At 43.4% G+C, this 24,854-nt stretch overlaps 1 protein-coding gene across 1 annotated transcript in view; it reads right to left on the bottom strand.

Moving 5' to 3' along the window:
* LOC124556422 overlaps positions 1-24,854 on the bottom strand; it is a 962,508-nt gene that overhangs the window by 256,379 nt on the left and 681,275 nt on the right. Inside the window, exon 6 of the mRNA XM_047130380.1 lies at positions 19,651-19,903. Within this exon, the coding sequence (XP_046986336.1) occupies positions 19,651-19,903 (253 nt within the window). The remainder of the gene's footprint in view (positions 1-19,650; positions 19,904-24,854) is intronic.

Raw genomic sequence — 24,854 nt, 5'->3', positions numbered from 1 at the left:
AATCGATGTTTTTGGAAAGCTTGCAACCGTAACACTCATGATGTAAATAGTGAAAAACTGCACCAGTTACCTATCTTTTCATGCTTAGCACAATGCGTTTCGTGAATTTTTTCTCATTTTCAAGTGCTTTTGTTTACATAGCTGTTTTGTGACGTCTTCATGTGTAATTTTCTGCCCCTCTTGAATTGTAGTTTTCTATTTGAGCTATACTGCAATCAGAAAATCGAACGAAATGAATCATGGAATTTTTTATATGCTATTGTTAGAGACTGTATTTTTGTTCGTCTTGTTACAAGTAGCGTGCCTCCCCATTACACGGAATATCACACACAGCAAAATCATCACTTACACTCTTTGTTTTTATAATCAAAACATGCTACAGAGATATTACGACACTATGGTTTCACAACGGCTTTGTACTCAGTCAGAGGTGTTCGTTTTCTATGGATTAAATTATATGTAAAAAGTTATAAAATTTGTTTTACCATTATTACCTACTGAACTATCGATTACATTCTCTCTCTCTCTCTCGCTCTCTCTTTCTCTGTTAGGAAATGTACACATTTATGAAAGTTACTACAGTTATCCTATGCAGGAGCAAACCTACTGAGGTCACATAAGAATGAAGCATTATCCCCAAACAACAAACAACAACAGAAATTAATCCACACCTTAAACACGAAAAAAGACAAACTGTCAGACTCAAGAATGCAGAAAATCAAACGTAAAAGTTGCTCATGTTACTACATAGGAAAAACTGACACGAACTTTCAAATTAGATACACTGAACGTATCAGCTGTTATACACGTAACCAATTTACAATATCAGCGATAGCAATACACATAAAAAAATTGGACACCCATTCGAAAACGTAGAAGAAGATCTTAAGATTCTCCACCAGTGCCGAAAATAACTCACATTGGATTTAACGTCAGAGCTTGAAATTTTTGTACACCACAAAGAGCAAGAACAAAAAATTCTTAGTGATCGTCTAATTTTTTCAAATGTCTCTCCTGCATATGGTAACTGTATTAACTTGCATAAATATGTACATTTCCTCATACAGAGAGAAAGAGAGAAAGAGAGAGAGAGAGAGAGAGAGAGAATGTAGCCGATAATTAAGTAGGCAGTAATTGTAAAACAAATTTTGTAACTAACAACTTTTTATATACTGTATAATGTGATTAACAGAAAATGTAACACCTCTGACTGTGAACAAACTATGTGAAACGATAATGTCTTAAACTCTCTGCAGCATATTTCGATTAAAAAAATAAAGAGTGTAAGAGATTAGTTGCCTATGTGTGATATTCTGTGCGATGGAAGACACACCATACTTGAAAGACGGCAAACAAAAACACCATCTCTAACATTAGCGTATAATAACAGTCCAAAATTCCTTTCGTTTAATTTTTCAATTGAAATATAGCCTCAGAAAGAAGGCTACAATGCAAGAGAGGCAGAAAATCACACATGCAAACGTCACAGAAAATAATTATGGATGAAAATGCATTTGAAAATGAGAATAAATTCTCGAAACGCATTGTACTAAGCATGAAAAATTAAGTAGCTGGTGCAGTTTTCCATTATTTAAATGAAAGTCATTTTTCCCTCTTCTAATAAGTTCTTTTAATTTACACTGAAGCACCAAAGAAACTGATATAGGTGTGCTGTATTTGAATACAGAGATATCTAGAAATGCAGAATACGGCACTGCGGTCGGCATCGCCTGTATAAGACAGAAAGTGTCTGGCGCAGTTGAAAGATCGGTTACTGCTGCTACAATAGCAGGTTATCAAGATCTAAGTCAGTTTGAACGCGGTGTTACCGTCGGCGCACGAGCGATGGAACCTATCATCTCCGAGGTAGTTATGAAGTGGGGATTTTCCCGTACGACAATTTCACAAGTGTACCGTTAATATTAGGAATCCGGTAAAACATCAAATCTCCGACATCACTGCGGCCGGAAAGAGATCCTGCAAGGACGGGACCAACGACGACTGAATCGTTCAGCGTGATAGAAGTACAACCTTTTCGCAAATTGCTGCAAATTTCAATGTTGGGCCATCAAGAAGTGTCAGAGAGCGAACCATTGAACGAAACATAATTGATAAGGGCTTTAGAAGCCGAAGGCCCACTCGTGTACCCTTGACGACTGCACGACACAAAGCATTACGCCTCGCCTGGGCCCGTCAACACCGACATTGGACTGTTGATGAGTGGAAACATGTTGCCTGGTCAGACGAGTCTCGTTTCAAATTGTATCCATCGGATGGACGTGCACGGGTATGGAGACAGCCTCATGAATCCATGGACTGTGCATGCCAGCAGTGGACTGTTCGAGCTGGTGGAGGCACTGTAATGGTGTGGGGCGTGTGCAGTTGGGGTGATATGGGACCCCTGAAAAGTCTAGATACGACTCTGACAGGTGACACGTACGTAAGCATCTCGTGTTATCACCTGCATCCATTCATGTCCATTGTGCACTCCGACGGACTTGGGCAATTCCAGCAGGACAATGCGACACCCCACACGTTCAGACTTCCTACAGGGAGGCTCCAGGAACACTCTTCTGAGTTTAGACACTTCTGCTGGCCACCAAACTCCCCAGATATGAGTATTATTGAGCATATCTGGGATGCATTGCAGCGTGCTGTTCAGAAGAGATCTCCACTCTCTCGCACTCTTACGGATTTATGGACAGCCCAGCAGGATTCATGGTACCAATACCCTCCAGGACTACTTCAGACATTAGTCGAGTCCACGCCACGTCATGTTGCGGCACTTCTGAGTGCTCGCGTGGGTCCTACACGATATTAGGCAGTTATACGAATTCCTTTGGCTCTTCAGTGTGTTATTCATACTTATAGCATACACTTCAAATCTAGTTTGCCGTTTCCTCTGTTATTACCAAAGTTATTACTGTTCTCTTTTTTGAAGAATGATGTTGAATTTGCTCCTTGTCGTACTCTTCGAAATACCCTAATTTTCCAGAACAAATAGAATGAAACCCTCAAACGAAAGTTCAGAACCAAATTTTTCTATCTTAGACTATTACATTTAAAAAAGTACTGCGGTACACCACACGTGAGTCGCAAATTTCCTCTTTGATCCCATTTCAAAGATATGCATACGGATAACGCCAAGCAATTCTTAATGTGACCTCACGAGGCTGAATAGACTCCGTTACAGGTCATCCAACGAGTAATCTACGACCATCAAAGATGAGACTTCAGCATTATTATTGAGGAGACCACAAAACTCTCAAAAAAATTATATTTTCTTGTACAATATTAAAGAAAGGGTTTTCACTACGAGACAGTTGGGTTTTTAGGGCTTACATGTGTAACTGAGAGTATAAACTCTGAAGCATGAATTGTGTGTCACTCCCCTTCATGAATCATTGCCTGGCAGGCAACAAGTACCGTCCCAGTAAAAATTTACATGTCCTGTACTGTTACTTGCATTGGCTTAGGTTATTTCCCATCTGCCACGCTTTTAATATTGCAAAACATCCGAAAATATGTCACTAATGTCAAAAAAGGCAAAATGGTACATTACAACGAGGTGATGGATTCCAGTTTTTAAATAAAAATTGTCTAGCAAGTAGATACAGCGGCGGGGTAATAACTGAAAGGGCACTCGTTGTCGGGGGAACTATCTATTTATTACTCTACTCCTTTTGATTAGTTTGTATCATCAGCACTTTTGGGCTGCCTTCTAGTATTTAGGTAGGAGACACCACCACTCTGAGCTTCTTTATAATGGTAATGCCACGGAAATCATTTCTTGTTCTATATTTAAAATAAAATAATACCCACACTCGACCTTGTTCTGTAGCTGAAATACGTCAGTTTCACCAAGTACTGTACAGTAAATGCATTTTGTTAAGGAGCTACGCCTCGTTTTACGAGCTAACGGTTGCCTGCTACATATCTTGAACGTGTGTTTCCTTTCAGTTCATCCTGCCTTCTTGGAAGCTAGTTGTGATTATGAACATACCACACTACATGGGTAGCGTAGGTTCTCAACTTCTCGCTCATGGTTATACTTCACGAACGTAGCGCATCAGAATTTAGTCTACATTCTGAATGCCAACATACAGAACAAATCGTGAGCAGCTAATTGTACATAGTTTTTGTAGCAGTTAACAGTTCTCAATTCTAGAAGTGTCACTGACTGAAAATGTCTTTGCGTAGTAATATCCTTCGAATACTCGCTTGCCAGAATGAGCATCTGGCTTTCTATCAGAGCAAGAACCACTGAACAATCTGGTGATTTCTATTTGGATAAGCCTTTTTCTTTGCGTAATGCTCATCCTGCCCTACAAAGCGCTCTTGCTGCAGACGATTTTTCCCAGCACAGTAACTTTTCTTTACGATTTCTTCTGCGTGGTCAGCTGGACGAGACTGAACCACTACATGTCATACGCTCACTTACATAGTCAAAAAATGTATATTTCGCCGTATTCATACACTGCAATGCAGACTTACCAGATCTTAGGCCTATAATTTCGCATCCTTTCCTAAGGCGTCTTGGTTGTTGAAATTATACACCATAAAATCCAATTGGTCTGTTCAACTTACGGTACTAAGGAGATCAACCCCCACAGCGAAAAAAGATGTCAAAAGTGGTAGTGCAGTGCTTAAGACACAGAAATCTCAAGGACAGTGGTCCTTTATACCAGATAGAAGTCGTTACTTTTGTTTTCCATGGTTTTCTAATTTACTCCAAGTGGAAGGAAGGTTTTGATTATGTCCCGTCGACTGAGTGGTCATTATAGGCATAGAGTAAGCAGTGAAATTTTAAGGATGAGACACGAAATCGAACAAGACGTTTTCATGCCGGCATTGCTTTGGGCGATGTTGGGAAATCACGGGAGAAACTGAATCTGGATGTCCGAAAGAGATTTGGACCCTGTAAATACAATGTCCGAAGCAGCGCGCCACCTTACGTACTACGAGTTGTGGTCCGTGTCAAGTGACGCGACTTTTAAATTAAAGCTGATTCTCCTTTCCTAGTTTCAGAAGACAGAGATGTATGTAGTAGTCATAACAGTTTGAAGCTACGTTTTTTCACTTTAACACTCTGTAGACGAACAGAAATGTAAAAGATGACGCCTTTTCAGTCGAAAATGGGGAAAACGCAAACGCTCCAGGTCCGAATTTTCTAACGACATTAAAGCTAATGAATGTTGTAAAAAGAGACTGCAGGTTTATATGCAATTTGTAGCTGTGATTTGCTCAGTAAAGACGGCAGGTATATAAACAAGCACATAACTAATTAGTTTCACAACATCAAGTTTTTATGTTAATTAATTTTTTATTAACATGCTTGCATTAGCAAGTTTAAGCTTATTTTTATTCTATTCTTTTAGAAAACTATCGTCGTAGGTGCATAATTCTGTAAAGGATGAAAAGAGGTCATACGCTTCATCAAGCAAAAGATGCTGTGTATCAGGCCACAAAAAAGCAAAACTTTCCCTTTAATTATCGCTTCCCGCATTTCCGTGTGAAGCGGGGAACTGCCATAGCGCGTTCGACGCTTTGCTTTGTTCATTAAGTTCCGTGTGGAAAGTACCTGTTGATGGAATCCTGATGAGCAAACTTGGTGCTAACCTCCTCACTCGGTTCATTCCACAAATACTCTGTCTTTCAAGCAATAATTAGGAGTTCCACGAGGGCTATCAATGAACGGTTTCACGCAGTATCTCTTCTTTTCACTAACACGTTAGCGACATTTTAGAAAATGTTGGAGGCATTTGTTCGTCCTTTGGTTGCTTTTCTCTGCCACCGAGAAATTGTAGACAAAGTTTTTGAAAATATCTTTGGTTGCAATTTCAATTGTGCACACCAGTAAATATCTGTAAGATCCGTGAAATGAACTAATCACGTGCAAATGAAACGCTGAATGTGTAACTTTATGTTGCGAATACGTCGCACCTTCGGAAACAAGACCGATCACAATTTTCGATTGTATTCACGGTATTAAATATACTGTGACGCGAGATGTAACACTAGTAAAGAAATTCGGTTTCTGCTGTAGTGGGATTGAAATCCTCGCCTGGTCACCCTGATTTGGAATTTCCCGCGGATTACTCAGAACGCTATGGGCGAGTTCCTGGATACTTACTTAAACGATTCCACAGCCGTTTTACTTCATACCTTGCCCAGTACAGAAAAATTCGCTATCTTGCTTGCATTTATTAGAGTGAGTTTTTGAATGAGAAAAGAGTCAGTTATTGAATGTATTTGAAAAAACTTAAATGCTTAGAATGTAATTCGCCACAAAATGTTAAGCATGGTACAAGCAAGAGGAAGGTGAAAAATACCGTAAGCCGTAGAGGATTCTAAATTGAATGTTGTCAGATGAACATTTCAGATAGTACGACATCTTAAATGAGCACTGCGCGTCAAGCAGTCTTTCGCAATCTTGCTTATGTTTCATAGCTAACGCTACACTGAGGTGACAAAAGTCACGCGATAGCGATATGCGCTTATACAGATGGAAGTAGTGTTGCGTACACGAGGTACAAAATGGCAGTGCATTGCCGGAGCTGTCATTCCTAATGAGGTGATTCATGTTAAGAGTTTTCCGGAGTGATTATTGAAGCACGATGGCAATTAGCAGACTTTGAATGCGAGATGATAGTTGGAGGTAGACACATGGGACAGTCCATTTCGTAAATATTAGGGAATCCAATATTCCGAGTTCCACACTGTAGAGTGTGCCGAGAAATCCTAATTTTATGCATTATCTCTCACGATGGACAAAGCAGTGTCCGATGGCCTTCATTTAACAACTGAGAGCAGCGTCATTTGCATATAGTTGTGAGTGATAACAGACAAGCAACAGCCGGCCGCGGTGGCCTGGCGGTTCTAGGAACTTCAGTCCGGAACCACGTGACTGCTACGGTCGCAGGTTCCAATCCTGCCTCGGGCATGGATGTGTGTGATGTCCTAAGGTTAGTTAGGTTTAAGTGGTTCTAAGTTCTAGGGTACTAATGAACTCAGATGTTGAGTCCCATAGTGCTCAGAGCCATTTGAACCATTTAGACAAGCAACATTGCGTGAAATAACCCCAGAAATCTATGTGGTACGTACGACGAATGTATCCGTTAGGACAGTGTGGCAAAATTTCCCGTGAATGGACTAAGGCGACAGACGATCGATACGAGTGTCTTTGATAACAGCACGACATCACTTGCAGCGCCTCTCATTGGCTCGTGACCAAATGGGTTGGACCGTAGACGTCTGGGAAACCGTGTCCTGGTCAGATGAGAACCGATTTCAGTTGGTAAGAGGTGATGGTAGGGTTCGAGTGTGTCGCACACCCTAGCAAGCCATGGATCCACGTTGTCAAAAGACGCTTTGCAAGCTGATGGTGACTTCATAATGGTGTGGGCTGTATTTACATGGAATGGACTGGGTCCTCTGATCCAACTGAGCTGATCATTGACTGGAAATAGTTCGGCCACTTGGAGAGCATTTGCAGCCATTCATGGACTTTATGTTCTCAAACAATGATGTCATGTCACTGGGCCACAACTGTTCGCTTCTGGTTTGAAGAGCATTCTGGACATTTGGCGAATGATTTGGCTACTCAGTTCGCCCGACATGAATTCCATGGAACATTTATGGGACATAATCGAGAGGTCAGCTCGTGCGCAAGATCCTGCACTACCAACACATTCGCAGTTATGGACAGCTTTGTAGGCATTATGACTCAATATTTCTGCAGGGCACTTCCAACGATTTGTTGAGGCCATACCACATCGAGTTACTGCACTAGGCTGGGAAAGAGGAGATCCGACAAGATATTAGGAGGTATTCCATAGCTTATGTCACGTCAGCGTGTGAATACGTGATACATCCAGGTTGGTGAGGCCACTTTAAAACAATACACAACCGTCCGCGATGTCTCCACAGCGGAATCCACTAGCACAGTTCACAATCAGAGACAAACTGGAACATCACTGTTAAAAAGCGATTTAATGTATGGTTCAACAGGACGTAATATCCTGAAAGCCGAACGAATATACAGAATAAACTTTCGCAATAGGTGTCATAGAAATCGAGAGAAACTTATTTCCGTTGTCAGAAACTGGGCCATTCGAAGCGCAGAGAGTTATCCAATGTTCTCAACAAAGAATTAATGTCTCAGTGGAATTTGAAGAGGTTGTATTGGGTAGTGTAAGAAAAGGTTCATCAACTAGCCCGTGACGTGCACACTTAGAAGAATAAAGGGAAGTAGTACTTACAACTCTCTCATAAACGAGTTGAGTTCTGTACAGGGTGACCCAGGACGAAAGCCCAGTATCGACAAATATGATAGGACCGATTAATAGTAGCCAAAAATTCTAGTGATAATGGTATCTAAAATGCGCGCTTTAAAAGCTATGAGCACTTCATCTTCGATACTGTGAAACAAATCGTTTCTATTGGAAGATCTTTGTTTTCCATGTTTTGAGAGGTGGCAGTATGAACCAAAACAAGAAAAAACGTTCAGTAAAGAAGGGCTCTAAAATACATCGTTAAGAGCCTCGAGCACTTGTTCTGTAGAAGAGATTTGTTTCACAGTAGCAAAGATGAAGAAGTGCTCATAGTTCTTAAGCTATGTATTTAAAAGCCATGTACACTGTACTTACGGTTTAGAATGATCATTCCCGTAATATCCCTGAGTACTGACCATTCATCTTGGCACAGCATGACATGGATTATCCAACGCGATATATCAGTACCGCTTTAACTTGCACAGCTATCCGGCCGGGTCAGAATCAAAGTGTTGTTGACGGATGAAGCTTCTTTCAACCATGAATGTGTTTTCCCCTGCAGCAAAAGCCATATGTAGGGGATGAAAATCCGTACGTTAGCTTCCTTTTCTTTTCGCTGGGCTTATCCCGTACCTTCTCGGGGTCGTCATGTTATTCTGGATTTGGCAATGTTGTTGCTAGAAGGGGGCCTGATGTCCTTCCTGCCGCCATCCCTTCTCTCCCGGGACGGAATTTGAGTACTCTATCTTTTTTCGTTAGTGTTATCCCATGTAAAAGTGCGAGAACGTTCTCATAGTATTTGCTTATTGTGTAACTGAGGCGGGGCGTAATAACAGGCCCGATATTCCCCTAGTCGGACATGGGAAAACGCCTAAAGACCACATCCAGGTTGGCTTGCACACCAGCCGCCGATATTAATCCGGCGGGCGAATTCGATTCGGGAACTCGATCCTCCTCGGTCTGTGCTGACCCCCGCGCCCCCGTACCTCCCGCTCTCTAGTCATTGAAGTGGCGCTTTAACACGCACGGCTGTACGGGCGGGTCGAAATCCAAACGTCACGCTCGTCTTAAATCACCATCAACGATTCCGCATCAACTTGCATGCTGTAAGTTTCCAAGATTAACTTTTAGGACCTTTTTTTGTAGCCGCTCTGGGTCGGAGCACCTATTGTTCATGCGTGATGTGCTGCCACTCTTATTTGAGATATTTCAGCTTCTGTTTTTGGCGAGAATATGCGGTTGCAGCTTTCCAAAGCACCGACCATTAATATCGAGGAGTACGTGAACTACAAGGTCAGCGAGATCGCCGGGTCTTATTTGTAAGATTTTGTTGCTGTGGAGTTCCCCGAAGAAGTTCCGGTACGACGGTACGAAACTCCAGCAGGACCTGATTGGTAGTTGCCTGTGTAATGTGTATAACACATCGTGGGGTGGGGAAAGAGTACGCCATTATAAAGCATGCTCTGAGATGAACAGTTGCTGCGAGCCTGCGTTGTTACTATGACTTAAAAGTTAATTATATGAGTAAACTGAGTATTCATTTTTAGCTGTTAGTTCTTGGTCTCCAAGATTCAGTCCAAAATTCTCTAGAAACTGTACATTTTTCACCATAAGGATTTGACACACCGTGTGAACTACTTCATACATACATGTTGATTCAGCTGTCCCTACAAATGTCGTTTTATGTAATCCACAATGATACACTCCTGGAAATGGAAAAAAGAACACATTGACAGCGGTGTGTCAGACCCACCATACTTGCTCCGGACACTGCGAGAGGGCTGTACAAGCAATGATCACACGCACGGCACAGCGGACACACCAGGAACCGCGGTGTTGGCCGTCGAATGGCGCTAGCTGCGCAGCATTTGTGCACCGCTGCCGTCAGTGTCAGCCAGTTTGCCGTGGCATACGGAGCTCCATCGCAGTCTTTAACACTGGTAGCATGCCGCGACAGCGTGGACGTGAACCGTATGTGCAGTTGACGGACTTTGAGCGAGGGCGTATAGTGGGCATGCGGGAGGCCGGGTGGACGTACCGCCGAATTGCTCAACACGTGGGTCGTGAGGTCTCCACAGTACATCGATGTTGTCGCCAGTGGTCGGCGGAAGGTGCACGTGCCCGTCGACCTGGGACCGGACCGCAGCGACGCACGGATGCACGCCAAGACCGTAGGATCCTACGCAGTGCCGTAGGGGACCGCACCGCCACTTCCCAGCAAATTAGGGACACTGTTGCTCCTGGAGTATCGGCGAGGACCATTCGCAACCGTCTCCATGAAGCTGGGCTACGGTCCCGCATACCGTTAGGCCGTCTTCCGCTCACGCCCCAACATCGTGCAGCCCGACAGCGTGAATGGAGGGACGAATGGAGACGTGTCGTCTTCAGCGATGAGAGTCGCTTCTGCCTTGGTGCCAATGATGGTCGTATGCGTGTTTGGCGCCGTGCAGGTGAGCGCCACAATCAGGACTGCATACGACCGAGGCACACAGGGCCAACATCCGGCATCATGGTGTGGGGAGCGATCTCCTACACTGGCCGTACACCACTGGTGATCGTCGAGGGGACACTGAATAGTGCACGGTACATCCAAACCGTCATCGAACCCATCGTTCTACCACTCCTAGACCGGCAAGGGAACTTTCTGTTCCAACAGGACAATGCACGTCCGCATGTATCCCGTGCCACCCAACGTGCTCTAGAAGGTGTAAGTCAACTACCCTGGCCAGCAAGATCTCCGGATCTGTCCCCCATTGAGCATGTTTGGGACTGGATGAAGCGTCGTCTCACGCGGTCTGCACGTCCAGCACGAACGCTGGTCCAACTGAGGCGCCAGGTGGAAATGGCATGGCAAGCTGTTCCACAGGACTACATCCAGCATCTCTACGATCGTCTCCATGGGAGAATAGCAGCCTGCATTGCTGCGAAAGGTGGATATACAATGTACTAGTGCCGACATTGTGCTTGCTCTGTTGCCTGTGTCTATGTGCCTGTGGTTCTGTCAGTGTGATCATGTGATGTATCTGATCCCAGGAATGTGTCAATAAAGTTTCCCCTTCCTGGGACAATGAATTCACGGTGTTCTTATTTCAATTTCCAGGAGTGTATATCTGGTCTTCATAAACCACACGCGAGATTTAAATAATTCCTCGATCGCTACACGCAAACTGTTAGCCCTACAGTAAAAAATGCACACGAACTTAATGTAGGAAAATTAATGTACCGGTAATTAAATTTTGTACTGGGATACGTTTTCTCTAGAGAGCGTAGTTTTCGAGCAATTCAAGAAAAGTGCAAAAATGTGACGTTCAAACGCACCGCAAGCCCATATTCAGCACCCGCTGATTAGGATTTCTAGCATATGGTCCGTGGCACTCTCTCCTACCAATGTACAAAAATCTTTTACTGTACGAATTATTTCTCGCATTTGAACTTGTTTAGTCTTCATTGACTGACCTTTTTACGCCGCCGGATTAATTGATTGCTGACAAATTGTAAAATTGACGTTTGCGTAAATTTTACCTAACAATTTTGTGAATCCATAATGAGATTTTCACTCTGCAGCGGAGTGTGCGCTGATATGAAACTTCCTGGCAGATTAAAACTGTGTGTCCGACCGAGACTCGAACTCGGGGCCTTTGCCTTTCGCGGGCAAGTGCTCCACCATCTGAGCTACCGAAGCACGACTCACGCCCGGTACTCACAGCTTTACTTCTGCCTGTATCTCGTCTCCTACCTTCCAAACTTTACAGAAGCTCTCCTGCGAACCTTGCAGAACTAGCACTCCTGAAAGAAAGGATATTGCGGAGACATCGCTTAGCCACAGCCTGGGGGATATTTCCAGAATGAGATTTTCACTCTGCAGCGGAGTGTGCGCTGATATGAAACTTCCTGGCAGAGTAAAACTGTGTGCCCGACCGAGACTCGAACTCTGGACCTTTGCCTTTCGCGGGCAAGTCCTCTGCCATCTGAGCTACCGAAGCACGACTCACGCCCGGTACTCACAGCTTTACTTCTGCCAGTATCTCGTCTCCTACCCTCCAAACTTTACAGAAGCCCTCCTGCGAACCTTGCAGAACTAGCACTCCTGAAAGAAAGGATATTGCGGAGACATCGCTTAGCCACAGCCTGGGGGATGTTTCCAGAATGAGATTTTCACTCTGCAGCGGAGTGTGCGCTGATATGAAACTTCCTGGCAGATTAAAACTGTGTGCCCGACCGAGACTCGAACTCTGGACCTTTGCCTTTCACGGGCAAGTGCTCTGCCATCTTCCATCTTGCCCGCGAAAGGCAAAGGTCCCGAGTTCGAGTCTCGGTGGACACACAGTTTTAATCTGCCAGGAAGTTTCAATTTTGTGCATTTTAACAGCGTAAAATAGACAGTTGGATCGTTTCCTCGTCAGGTCTTCTGACTACGAGATTATTGTGCTTGTAATGGTTAAGTTTGGACAGAATTGTCAACGTAAGTAGTTTTGGCGTAAAGTTTACAAAAGTCGTTTTTCTTTCGTTACTCTCACGAGGACGTCCAAATTAATAATGTTGACGAAATGGTCGACTATGCTGCTGGCGTAATACCCCAATCAATATAGACGAAAAAAGTTCGAATATCAGGAATAGTTCGTGTAGTCGAAAATTTTTGTACAGTGGCAGGAGGCAGTGCCACGAAGAACATACTAGAAATTCTGACTGGTGTTGCATGAGTGTGGGTATGGAGGTGCGTTTTCTCCAGTGAAAACGTATCCCAGTACGAAATTTAACTACATTAAATTTACTACAAAAAGGCCCTGTTCATTTTTTCTGTAGGACTAATATTTTGCGCATAGTCAGCGAGAGAATATGAAAATCTCGCGCAGTGTTTTTGAAGGCCAGATATAATATTGCAGGTTGCATAAAACGACATCGGCAGGGGCAGCAGAATCAGCCAGTACGTGTAACCTGCCATCCTCCAAAGTGTTTCACGCTGTGTACGTATAAAAACCCTCTCTTTCTCTGTCTGTGTATAACGTACCAACGGTGTATTAGATTTTGCTTCGCTGTTATAATAATTCTTCCAAAAGATGACTCATCATCACTACACCAAAAAAATCACCGTAAAGTACACGTTTCCACTTACTGCTAGCCCTACTAATATGTTTAACTATCATTCTGGAAAGGATAATAATGTCGCATGCGTCCACTAACAGATGAAATGGCGTGTAAGTTCCAAACGACTTATTCCATTGTCCAGTTACCTTTCCAATAAAGTACGAAAATAGCAGACAACATACCTCATTCTTTGCTGCCCTTTGGCTTCGAACCAGCTCCCTGTGTGATTCTCGGAATAAAGACTCAGCGAGTGCTTGCTGAATATAGTACGTTTTTGAGTTTTTCCAATTGCACCTCCTATGACACTCACTTACTAAAAAAGGTTTTAAGCGGCAATTATTTTTATCTTACTTCGTTATAGTTTAGTATCTTTATCTCCGTCCGCTCTTTGTAGATATTTCTTTAAAGTGTCTCTTTTATTCTTTGCGTGATTTTGTTTGATTAACCGACAATTAATGGTAAATGGAGTTTGGAAAAAATGGAGAGGAGCTATTGGCAATTTGCGACTTTGAGTAGGTCGCTGAGGCTGAACAAGTGAGGATTAAAAAGGATCGTACACTTCCTGTAACATTGTGACAGAGCTCTGCACTATATGCAATTGTTTCTCATTTTGTCAGTAATTCAAAGAAGCTGCGGAACCGGGGTTAAATAATACAGTAAATCTTTATTCAGAGTTTTTAGTAATGCGTTATAGGTCTTGTTTCTTCCGATCAACCACTGTATGAGTATATGCACCTCTTTACCCAACTTCCGTCACCTCCAAGTCAGTTAACTAAAGCAATGTATCTACATTATTGGACATAAAAATTGCAAAACTAAGAAATAAAGCAAATAATGAAATTTTGCTTATTGTGCGTATGCAGTATAGTGGGAAGAACAGATTTGAAGATGATTTGGGGTACACTAGGTGCGATATTCTGTGCATAGAGGTGCCACCTTTGGTATGCCATTCCATGCTGCTTGAGCTCAGTGTCATGGTTCATCAATTGTAGTGTTTGTCCAGCTGCGGCATGCCAGAGTGGCGGTAACCCACGATCAGATGTTTCCAGTGGCTGAGAGATCTGGAGGACGTGCTTGTCAGGACAACAGTCGATCATCGTCTGTATCGAGGACTGTGTAAAGAGGGCGGACAATATGTGGACTTATAATATCTTGTTGAAAGATGTCACGGAGACCTCGAAGACAGGGCACAGCCACAGGCCTTAATTCGTCAGAAATATAAAAGCTGCACAAATTACCAGCCATGAGAAACCGAGGTGATATGGTTGTGAACCCAACGGCACCCCTTACCATGGCGTGCTAGGCCCATATAGGGTGATTCAGGAGGAAAGGTGGGTGCTTTGATGGATGATATTATTGGTGATTCTGAATAAAGAACTTCGTATGGACATACACCCTATTCCGAATGATATCAGAGGTAGAACACGTTTAATGTAAGTTTTGTACGTTCTTCTTGAATAACACGAAGACCGCGGTCTCTAGCGAAAACGTGTCACAGAACAAAATTAAACACTTGGATTTCCTATAAAAAATATCATATTAATTTTTTTCTCTGGGGCTAATAATTTGCGTGAAGAGAGTGAGAGACTATTTAAAATGGTTCAAATGGCTCTAAGCACTATGGGACTTAACATCAGAGGTCATCAGTCCCCTAGACTTCGAACTACTTAAACCTAACTAACCTAAGGACATCACACATATCCATGCCCGAGGCATGATTCGAACCTGCGACCGAAGCAGCAGCGCGATTCCGGACTGAGGTGCCTAGAACCCCTCGGCCACAGCGGCCGACTAATTTAAAATCTCGCACGACGCTCATGCACAGTAGCTTAGGTAGGTTTTGTAGGCCAATCTGAGGTAGTTTCCCGACTTGATACCCCACAAGTATCCTATTTCAAACTGTTCGTCTCCAATCCCTCTACAACGCTTTCGTACACTGTAAACCATGACACTGTACTGAATAATACAGAAAACAAATAACGAAGTACATTATACGTGTTTTATCTCGAAACCATTTAGAACAGGGCATTTGTTCATATGAAGTTTTTTGTTCAGAAGCACCAATACTATCACTGCTCGAAGCATACCGAGCGGGGTGGCGCAGTGGTTAGCACACTGGACTCACATTCGGGAGGACGGCAGCTCAAACACGCGTCCGGCCATCCCGGTTTAAGTTTTCCGCGATTTCCCTAAATATCTTAAGGCAAATGCCGGGACGGTTCTTCCGAAAGGTCAGAGTCGCTTTCCTTCTCCATCCTTTCTTAATCCGAGCTTGTGCTCCGTCTCTAATGACCTCGTTGTCGATGGGACGTTAAACACTGATCTCCTCCTCCTCCTCCTCCTCCTCCTCCTCCTCCTCAATGCATGTATCTCTCCTCCTGACTCAGCTTGTATAACGACGAAGAATGCAGTCTGGTAAATTTCGTTCTCCTCGGAGCCTCCACATGCGGATATGTCCAACGTGCTGCTATACATAGAGTCAGGACTGGTCTGCAAAGACGACATGGTGACGCTCTTATGTCCAGTGCATTGGGTGCACCGCTGTCTTCGTGCTTCTCGCTTCCGGACGTCCACCACTCTTCACGGAACGTGGGGTTCGGAGGCTTGTCTGCTCTGTAAAGTAAGATAGATGGTGATCTGAGCACAATGCTGGTTCACGCACAAGTGTTTCGGAACACACCGTTCCGTGGAGGTCCGTAGCAGACACCCCTATGTAATCACATGCTGACCCAACGACGTCGTCAATTACGACTGCACTGGGCACAGAACCATCGGGATTCGGCAGTCAATCAATGGAAACGTATCGGCTCCTCGTGTGAATCACATTTATTACTACACTCGGTCGATGGTCGTTTCCACAAACGCCGTCATCGAGGTGAACGGCGGTTCGAAACGTGCAGCACGCCATGGACGCAGGCGTGTGGGAACAGTATTACGCTATGGCAGACATTCGTCTGCACTTGCATGGGACCTGTTGCAGCAATCGAAGACACGTTGACAGGTGCGAACCACCTTCATGCTTGATGTCTTCCCGACGGCGATGTCATCTTTCAGCAGTGTACTTGTCCGTGTCTCGGAGCCGGAACCGTGCTGCAGTTGTTTGAGGAGCATTATAATGAAGTCACGCTGATGTCTCGGCGACGAAATCTGGCTGATGTAAACCCTGTCGAACCCATCTTGGTCGCTATCGGCCGCCATCACCGCGGACACAAATCAGCGGCCCGTTATTTACACAGTTACATGCACTGTGCGTAGACATCTAATGCCACATGTATCCACAAACCTACGATCAAACTTTCGAACCTATCAACAAACTGTCGGATTCCTGATAAGCAGAATCAGTGATGTATTTTGTTCCAAAGATGGAGAACAAGCTATTAAGCAGGTGGTAGTAATGTTTTGGGTCATCAGTGTGCCGTATACGTCAATATCGAAGTTTCTTCGTGATTTTTGTTGGGTTTAAGCTATTAACATTCATTAGAGTTGGGTTGATAAAACTGAAAAAAAAAGAAATCCCGTTTTGAGATGCGTATACGAATACGATCAAAAAACATGTTGAATTAATTTTTTTTAGCAAGAAATGTTGACCCTACAACCATCTGATATAATTTGTCCGATAGCCTGGAGAAAAGCGGCGTCAATCTGGAACACGTTCTGACTTGTCAGTCAATGTCCAGAGACGCTAGAGTGAGGTTGTGCTCGCGGTGTCTGTCGCGCGTCATGGATTTCGAACAACGCGTGAACATTAAGTTCTGTTTCAAGTTGCAAAAAAGTGCCAAAAAATCATGAAATTTAGAAAGTGGTGTATGGCCATAATACTGTATGTCTGAAGACAAGTGGCATGAGCGATTGAAAAACGGAAATGAGTCTGTAGAAGACGAGAAACGTTCGGGACGTTCATTAAGTTCAAAAACAGGAGAAAACGTACAAGAAGTGGCAAAAATTGGTCACTGAAACAGGCAAATAACTATTCGAGAGCTTACCAAAGAGCTCAATATCTAGTACGTGCCAGTAACCGATAATTTGCAAGTGAGACGAGTGAGTTGAAAATTTGTTCCCAGACTTTTTAGTGATGAACAGAAGGAAAATCGTGGTCACGTTGTACGGAGCTGAAGCATCGTCTTCATTCAGATCCTGACTTCATGTCCAAAATTGTAACTGGAGATGAAATTTGAGTCTATGGGTATGATCTTTAGACGAAAATTCACAGTTCCCAATGGAAAACCAGCGAATTTTCTCGCCCTAAAAACGCACGACAGTCAATATCTAATGTCAAAGTTAAGTTCACTGTTTTTCTCGATACTGGTGGAATAGTGCGATTTTAGTTTATTCCAAGGCATAAAACTGTAAAACGGACTTTTAAAAGGGCGTAATGCAACGTTTGGGAAACGATGCACGAAGAAAGAGCTCAGAAAAATGGTCCAATGGCTTCCTTCTTCATCACGACAACACGCCGTGCCACACTTCGCTTTTGATTTGTGGGTTTTGGGCCGGAAAAAGTGTTCCTGTCTGTCGAAATCCGCCTTCGTCACCAAATTTTGCTCCATGCTACTTGTGATTCTTCCCAAAAATTAATACCGTGCTTAAAGTAAAAAGGTTTGACAGTATTCCTGACATTGAGCGAACTATGACAGAGCAGTTTAACGCGCTTGGAAAGGAAGTCTTCCAGAAATGCTTCCAGTCACGGATTCAACGTTGGGATACGTGCATTCCTAACCAAGGGCAGTACTTTGAAGAAGATAAATCGAATGACTTGTAAGCTTATTACTTTGCTTCTAATAAAATTATTCACTGTATATTTGTATCACACCTGGTACGTGACGAACACAATGAAATACGAAACTTTCGTAATGAACGAAAGGAAAGAAAGACTTTAAGTGAATTCAGCAATTTTCAAGATATAAGGCTACAAGTTTTAAATAGTTTCCCCGATAGGAAAATTTAATACGTTTCTAAATATTAACTCTGGTCATAATTTTGAAATTAAGAACAGATTTTTGACGTCCTTGGAGACACTAGGGATATTTATATGGTTCCTAAATTTCAGATTTTTTACACGATTTTTTAGGTGATAGAGACTTTAAAGTGGTTTTATATCACCGCGAGCAGCGGAATGCTGAGAAGGCTGTCTGCAGACGTTACTTGTCGCAACTATTGACCTCAAAAGCAGACGCTACCTATTAGACTATAGAGGCTAATAAAATACTCTTGCGAGAGGAGTTCAATAAGTAACGCAACACATTACTTTTCTCTCCCAATTTCGGTTGAAAATATGTGGTATTAGTTGTGAGACATGGTGGAATGTTCCCGCTTCAGCGCGTATAGTTTTATGATGTTCCGATTGGTGGCAGCAGCCGCGCGGGATTAGCCGAGCGGTCATAGGCGCTGCTGTCATGGACTGTGCCGCTGGTCACGGCGGAGGTTCGAGTCCTCCCTCGGGCATGGGTGTGTGTGTGTTTGTCTTTAGGATAATTTAGGTTAAGTGGTGTGTAAGGTTAGGGACTGATGATCTTAGCAGTTAAGTCCCATAAAATTTCACACACATTTGAACTTTTTTTTTTTGTGGCAGCACTATACGTAGCCTTCAAAATAGCGTCACTAAAGGAGGTGCGTTCCAAGCAGAGAGCTGTGAGAGCATCGCAGATATTCATAGGCGCTTGTAGAATGTCTACGAAGACCTGGCAGTGAACAAAAGCACGGTGAGCCGTTGGTCGAGGCGTCTGTCATCATCACAATGTCGCCCAAATCCGTCCAGTCTCCCGCGTGGCTGTCGGCTGCACAAGGTTGTGCTACCCTCAGGAAATTTAAGAAAAGAATTCAGTTTGATCGTCGCCACAAAAATGTAAACGAACTTCTTCTTCTCCATGAAGACCTCGCACATGTATGCGCACCCGAGAGACGCTCAAAAAACTTTATAGGACTCTTCTTCCTCATCCACCCTAAAGCTACATCTTTTCGGCTCAACGATGGATGCACTCCGCGGGATGCAGTACTTGGATGATGGGGACGTTACTGACGCAGCAAGACGATGGCTGCGACGTCGTCCAGTAGAGTGATACCGAGCGGGTGTATAGGCCCTCCCACTAAGGTGGCGCAGCGCTGTCGCTCTGATCGGAGATTATGCAGAAAAATAGGAATTTGTAGTCAAAATAGTGGGGAATAATACAGTATTTTGGAATTTCGAAAGAAACCAACCAGTTTACCGTAAGAGAAGTGTTGCATTACTTGTTGAACGATGCTCGTGATAGGTAATAGGGGCGAGCCCCCGGATCGGGAAGCAGCGTCGACTTACTTGCAGAGGCAGAAGGCTATCTCGAGCGTGAAGGGCAGCAGGTCCTTCTGTCGGTAGAAGTCCTGCAGCTTGTCCATGCAGCTGTGGCGGTGGCAGCGGCCGGGCGCGGGGTCGCAGGCGGCGAGCACGGGCTGCAGCTTGGCGCGGCACGAGGCGTTGCGCTGGCAGGCGTCCAGCGCCAGGTGGCACGTGCTCTGCAGGCTCAGGTTGCGCGTCTCGGCCGACGCGGACGCCGGCGCCGCCGCGTCGGAGCCTGCGGCCGCACCACCACCACCTGCTCACACTGCTACTCAACTGAGACACACACACGCACGCACTCGCAAAGGTACTTCCGAGCGGCAGCTGTTACACTCAGTGGCACATCGTCTCGTGCAGAGGTACTAAATCTCCACGCTCTCAGCCCAAACCTCTGACATTTGTAGTCGTAATAATGTGTAACAAACCAAAGAAACTCTATTTCAAAAGATGAAATATGAAACGAAAAACTACATTCCTTAAGTTCATTACATCTAAAATAAAAATCTCGACATTTCAAATCTGCTAGCTTACACTCTACAATGTACACAATATGTTCACATATTTTACTCGACAGTCCTTTCACTATGAAGATATACCAACTGTCTCAGAAGTCTTTCCCTGACTACAAACATTCGTAAGGCATAAACGATGATTCGCGGTCAAAGTACTTATTAACTCGAATTGCGTGTGACATACATACTTTCTATTACTTTCCAGAATGAGATTTTCACTCTGCAGCGGAGTGTGCGCTGATATGAAACTTCCTGGCGGATTAAAACTGTGTGCCGGGCCGAGGCTCGAACTCGGGATCTTTGCCTTTCGCGGATAAGTGCTCGCCCGCAAGTGCTTGCCCGCGAAAGGCAAAGGTCCCGAGTTCGAGTCTCGGTCGGGCACACAGTCTTAATCTGCCAGGAAGTTTCATTTCTGTTACTTTGTTCGTTACAGGGTCCAGTGACGTAACAACGGCGGAATCGGACACCATTTGCAAAGAATATGTACTCGAACCAGGAGAAAGCCCAAAGTGTCTCGTACGCACGGGAAAGAAGTTGTTTATATAGGGTGTACTGATGTCTTCGGAATCTTCAACTCACGTGACGATCTGCATACCTACTTCTTGGGACTTCTCACGAAGGTGTCTGTCTCTGTCTGAAATGTATGCACTAGGTCCGGCCCTGCCTGTTCTAGGGAGATCACAGTCGCTCCCTGTTTCCTTAAACTTCTCGTACCACATCTTGACGCTTTTAACATCTGGTGGCTGTCTGTGGTATGCCATCTGGAATTTTCTCTGGACTGTTTTTGGTGACTATGTCTCGTGATATCAGAGGAAACATTGGGCTTTCTTCTGGTCTGAGTACACGTTGTTTGCAAATGGTGTCGGATTCCGCCGTTGTTACGTCACTGAACCCTGTAACAAACAAAGTAACAGCATGTATGTACAAAAAGGTTTGAATATGTCACATACGATTCAATACTTGTCTATGTGTCAAATGTTATGCCTTATCAATGTTTGTAATCAGGGAAAAACTTCTGCGACACCCAGCATTATGTAGTACTATTTGTACTGCCACAGAAGCATCAAGAAAGAACACCGAAAACATCAAAAAACAACATACTGATTAAGTGCAGTTAAAAAATGTCGGGTATCGCAGCATATTGAGATGCCGTCACTCCCAAATTAATTAGTTATTTTTGTTGAATTAGTTTATGAAACCTTTTTTGTTCTTTCACACTTCAATATTTCTTTCCTTGACTTACAATTTACTTTAACTTGCAGGTATTTACAGTGTAGTATCATTGATAAAATATGTTGCAGAAACTAAACAGTCGCACATAAGCTTCTAAAAATATCATGTCTAACTAAAAATTATTTTCCGGATCCATCACATTCTCGGTGGGCCTATCTGTACATGCATTTTTGTCTAACTAGCCGTATGCACCCACCACCGGTGTTTAACAGCAACCGTTGAGTGGTTACTCACTTCCGTTTACAGCTGCACCTTGGAACAACGCAATTTTCATTAGGCTTGAAATGATGACCTGCAAGTAATGAATATGAAAATTGACTATCAACAGTCTATATAATATTATATTCGTAGCAGAAGTTTTTTAAAGTTTATTTAATGCAACGGCGTTTAACAATACCTATACAGAACAGTATTTGTAGTGAAAGTTTTTTAAGATTTAAAAAAATTCATTTATGATTTTTATTATACAAACACTGTAATTCTTTTATACAGAAATGCACCTGAGGGCGTATTTAAGATTTGAAACCGGTCGTGGCTCTTTCAATGGGCTATAATAAACAGCAAATGCCATCATACGGAGTTTCATTCATCGAATTCTAATTTGCTAATAACATCTTGGGTACTACTAGGGTATGAAAATTGCGTCTATTACGTAAAAGTTAAATATAGGTTTGCATGAGACACTTCTCTACCACTCATTAGTGAATAATTTTCTCCGTAAAATGCTGGTTAGAGGAAAAGCAAAGTGAACAGCAGCCAATAGAATAATGTGTCAGCCTATAACGAAGAGATATACACTCGAAACGGAGGCAGAGTATTCTGCCACCCTCGTCCTTAGCGATCGCTTCAACTGTATAGAAACAGCCGAGTAAAATCCTCTTCTCGGAAGGAAAATGTTACCTTGGAAGAGGACTGTGAAAATCCCACTGGGAATCCGATGCTGCCAAAGCAGTTTGGCATTCGTCTCGGGATGTTTAGGAAGAGGGCCAGTTTGTCTCGCGAGGTTATCAGAGTAACGCCCCGTGCGAGGTCCCCATTCTTCGGGCTTGGGCGGCCCTTTCGCTCTATAGCCAAGTCCCCAGCATACAGCTAGCACCGACCCACTCAAGCCTGAAATTTTAAAATATACGAGCGGTGAGAGATCAACCGTTTCTCCAGCTGAGCTTTCGCCTTTTCAAGTGGTACGGGAAAGTCGTTTGTGCTGGAAAAGGTGGATCGTAGACAGTTTCTGTGACGCCGTAACAAAGGTAGAAGTCCTTTGTAGTCTGAGAAATGGGTGATCAATAAGGTGCAAACCCTTACCGTCGATTACAATTAATTACGTGGACTGGCTAATAAAGCAGTTGAAATACTACTCCAGTGCCAGTATTTCTGTTACTTGAATATTTTGAACCTCAGCAGTATGTAATAATAAGAATGCGCATTTTGAGAATCAAATTTCACACTTCTTTCATTTCTGCAGTCCTTGTACCGGAGAAGTAGTTCGGTCACTTTTATCCTGAACTGTACCTATTTATAAAGTTGCTTTGTGTATATTGTTTAGGAAAGTGGGTTTTCGAAAGTCGTCATAGAACGACGGATTAGGAAACATTGCTGAGTATTCATTTTATAAAGCAATGAAAGCACACAAAAACATACAGGGATACCTTCTCATTATCTCGTGGATGCAGCCACCCGCGTTAATATGCTGAAAGCAAAATGTACAATTGGGTTGTCCACAAAAAATCGTTAATTCACATGTCTTCAAAGGAGTAAACTAAACTTTCCTCTAGCGAAGTATATACTATCACTAAAACCTTTCAGACCATAAGACTCCCCTCATTTTTACAAAAGCAGCGTTTCGGTCGTTTTGGTGATATCCTGTTATGAAGTCCGCTGGTGTCTTCAAATAGCAGAACAGAAGTCAGCAACCCAGAAGACTCCTGAAGAAGGCAAATGACGCAGCTTTATCAACCTGAAGATTCTACTTCCACTAACAACAGCCACAAATACTGCGAGTGCGAACATGAAGCACGCTCAAGGCGAACTTCAATAAATATAATTTAGAAATTTACTCTACGCCTGCTTAAAAAATGATCCATTATTTCAGCACAAAATTGAAAAAAAATATACCATATGTAGCAAGTCTAATTTTGCAGTAGCCATTTGCTGAATACAGTCGGAGACATTTTCCGTCTCTGCCCTAAAAGGAGTGTCCTGGATGATTTTCCAGAATGATGCTTTACACACTCTGCATTCAAAGTTTTATTAATTCAGGTGGTGGCATATGAGTAACATACTGCTTCCATAACACAGGGACGGTCGCAGGTTCGAATCCTGCCTCGGGCATGGATGTTTGTGATGTCCTTAGGTTAGTTAGGTTTAACTAGTTCTAAGTTCTAGGGGACTAATGACCTCAGCAGTTGAGTCCCATAGTGCTCAGAGCCATTTGAACCATAACACAGGGAAACATATGTCATTCACAAGCTATTGCTAAACCCTACAAGTATCTCCAAGTTTTCTGTTACTTTGCTCATTTTCATCAGGAAATGCTTCAACAGAAATAAATGCTGAATTAGAGTCCTGCAAATGGTCAGCATATATATGCAACATGTCATTCCCAAGAGTCGTGAAGCGCATTTTCTCATTTTCTCCGGTGCCTCTCTAGATATTTGTAATTACGCTTTCGCATTATGTAGCTGCGGTCCGCACACACAAAACTTTTGCTCATACGGCTTTCATGCGTCTCCCAGTATCGACGGAAAGCGTCGGTTTGTTTCCAGTTACAAACAAAATGATTGTTAAAGAGGAATCTTAGGTGCCCATTCAATAGAGTGCTGCCAGATTAGTCTAGTGCGAGATTTTTTTGTCGACAGGTATCACCAGGGACAGTAAAACTCCGTGCAAAACCAGTACTCCAGCAATGCCCTGTCAGGCGCCTGCTGCCGCCAAGCATGCAGCTCCGAGCTGGATTGTTGTTTATTCTAGGTGGATTACTATCCCTGTTAATAATCATCGATAAAACAGACGTCGGACTAGACTAATTTGGGGGCGCTCTATTGGATTGTCACGTAAAATTTCGCATTAAAAATAATTTTGTTTGTAATGGGAAACAAACCGACGCTTTCTATTGACAGTGGGCGTCGCATGAAAGACGTGGCGAGCTGCGATTGTTTGGGTTGACTACAGCTACACAACGCAAAAACGAAACTGCAAATATCTGCCGAAGCACCAGAGAAAATACACCTAACGACTCTTAGGAGAAACACCAGGTTTAGTAGAGGGTGGTTCAGGTGAGCTGTTCACCTCAAATATTTCCAGAATCCTTTAAGATATCATAATTTTGCTATCACCAGACGAATTGAGAGAAGTCCTCACAATATGGTCTATAGCCTCCATCAATAGCTGTATTAATTACAAAGATATCAGTATCATCTTCGCTTTTTCAAATGGGAATATAGT

The sequence above is a fragment of the Schistocerca americana genome, chromosome X, assembly GCF_021461395.2.
Source record: "Schistocerca americana isolate TAMUIC-IGC-003095 chromosome X, iqSchAmer2.1, whole genome shotgun sequence".
Classification (NCBI taxonomy): Eukaryota; Metazoa; Arthropoda; class Insecta; order Orthoptera; family Acrididae; genus Schistocerca; species Schistocerca americana.
Note: the sequence above shows the minus strand (reverse complement) of the source record. Positions and strands in the feature narration are given on the sequence as shown.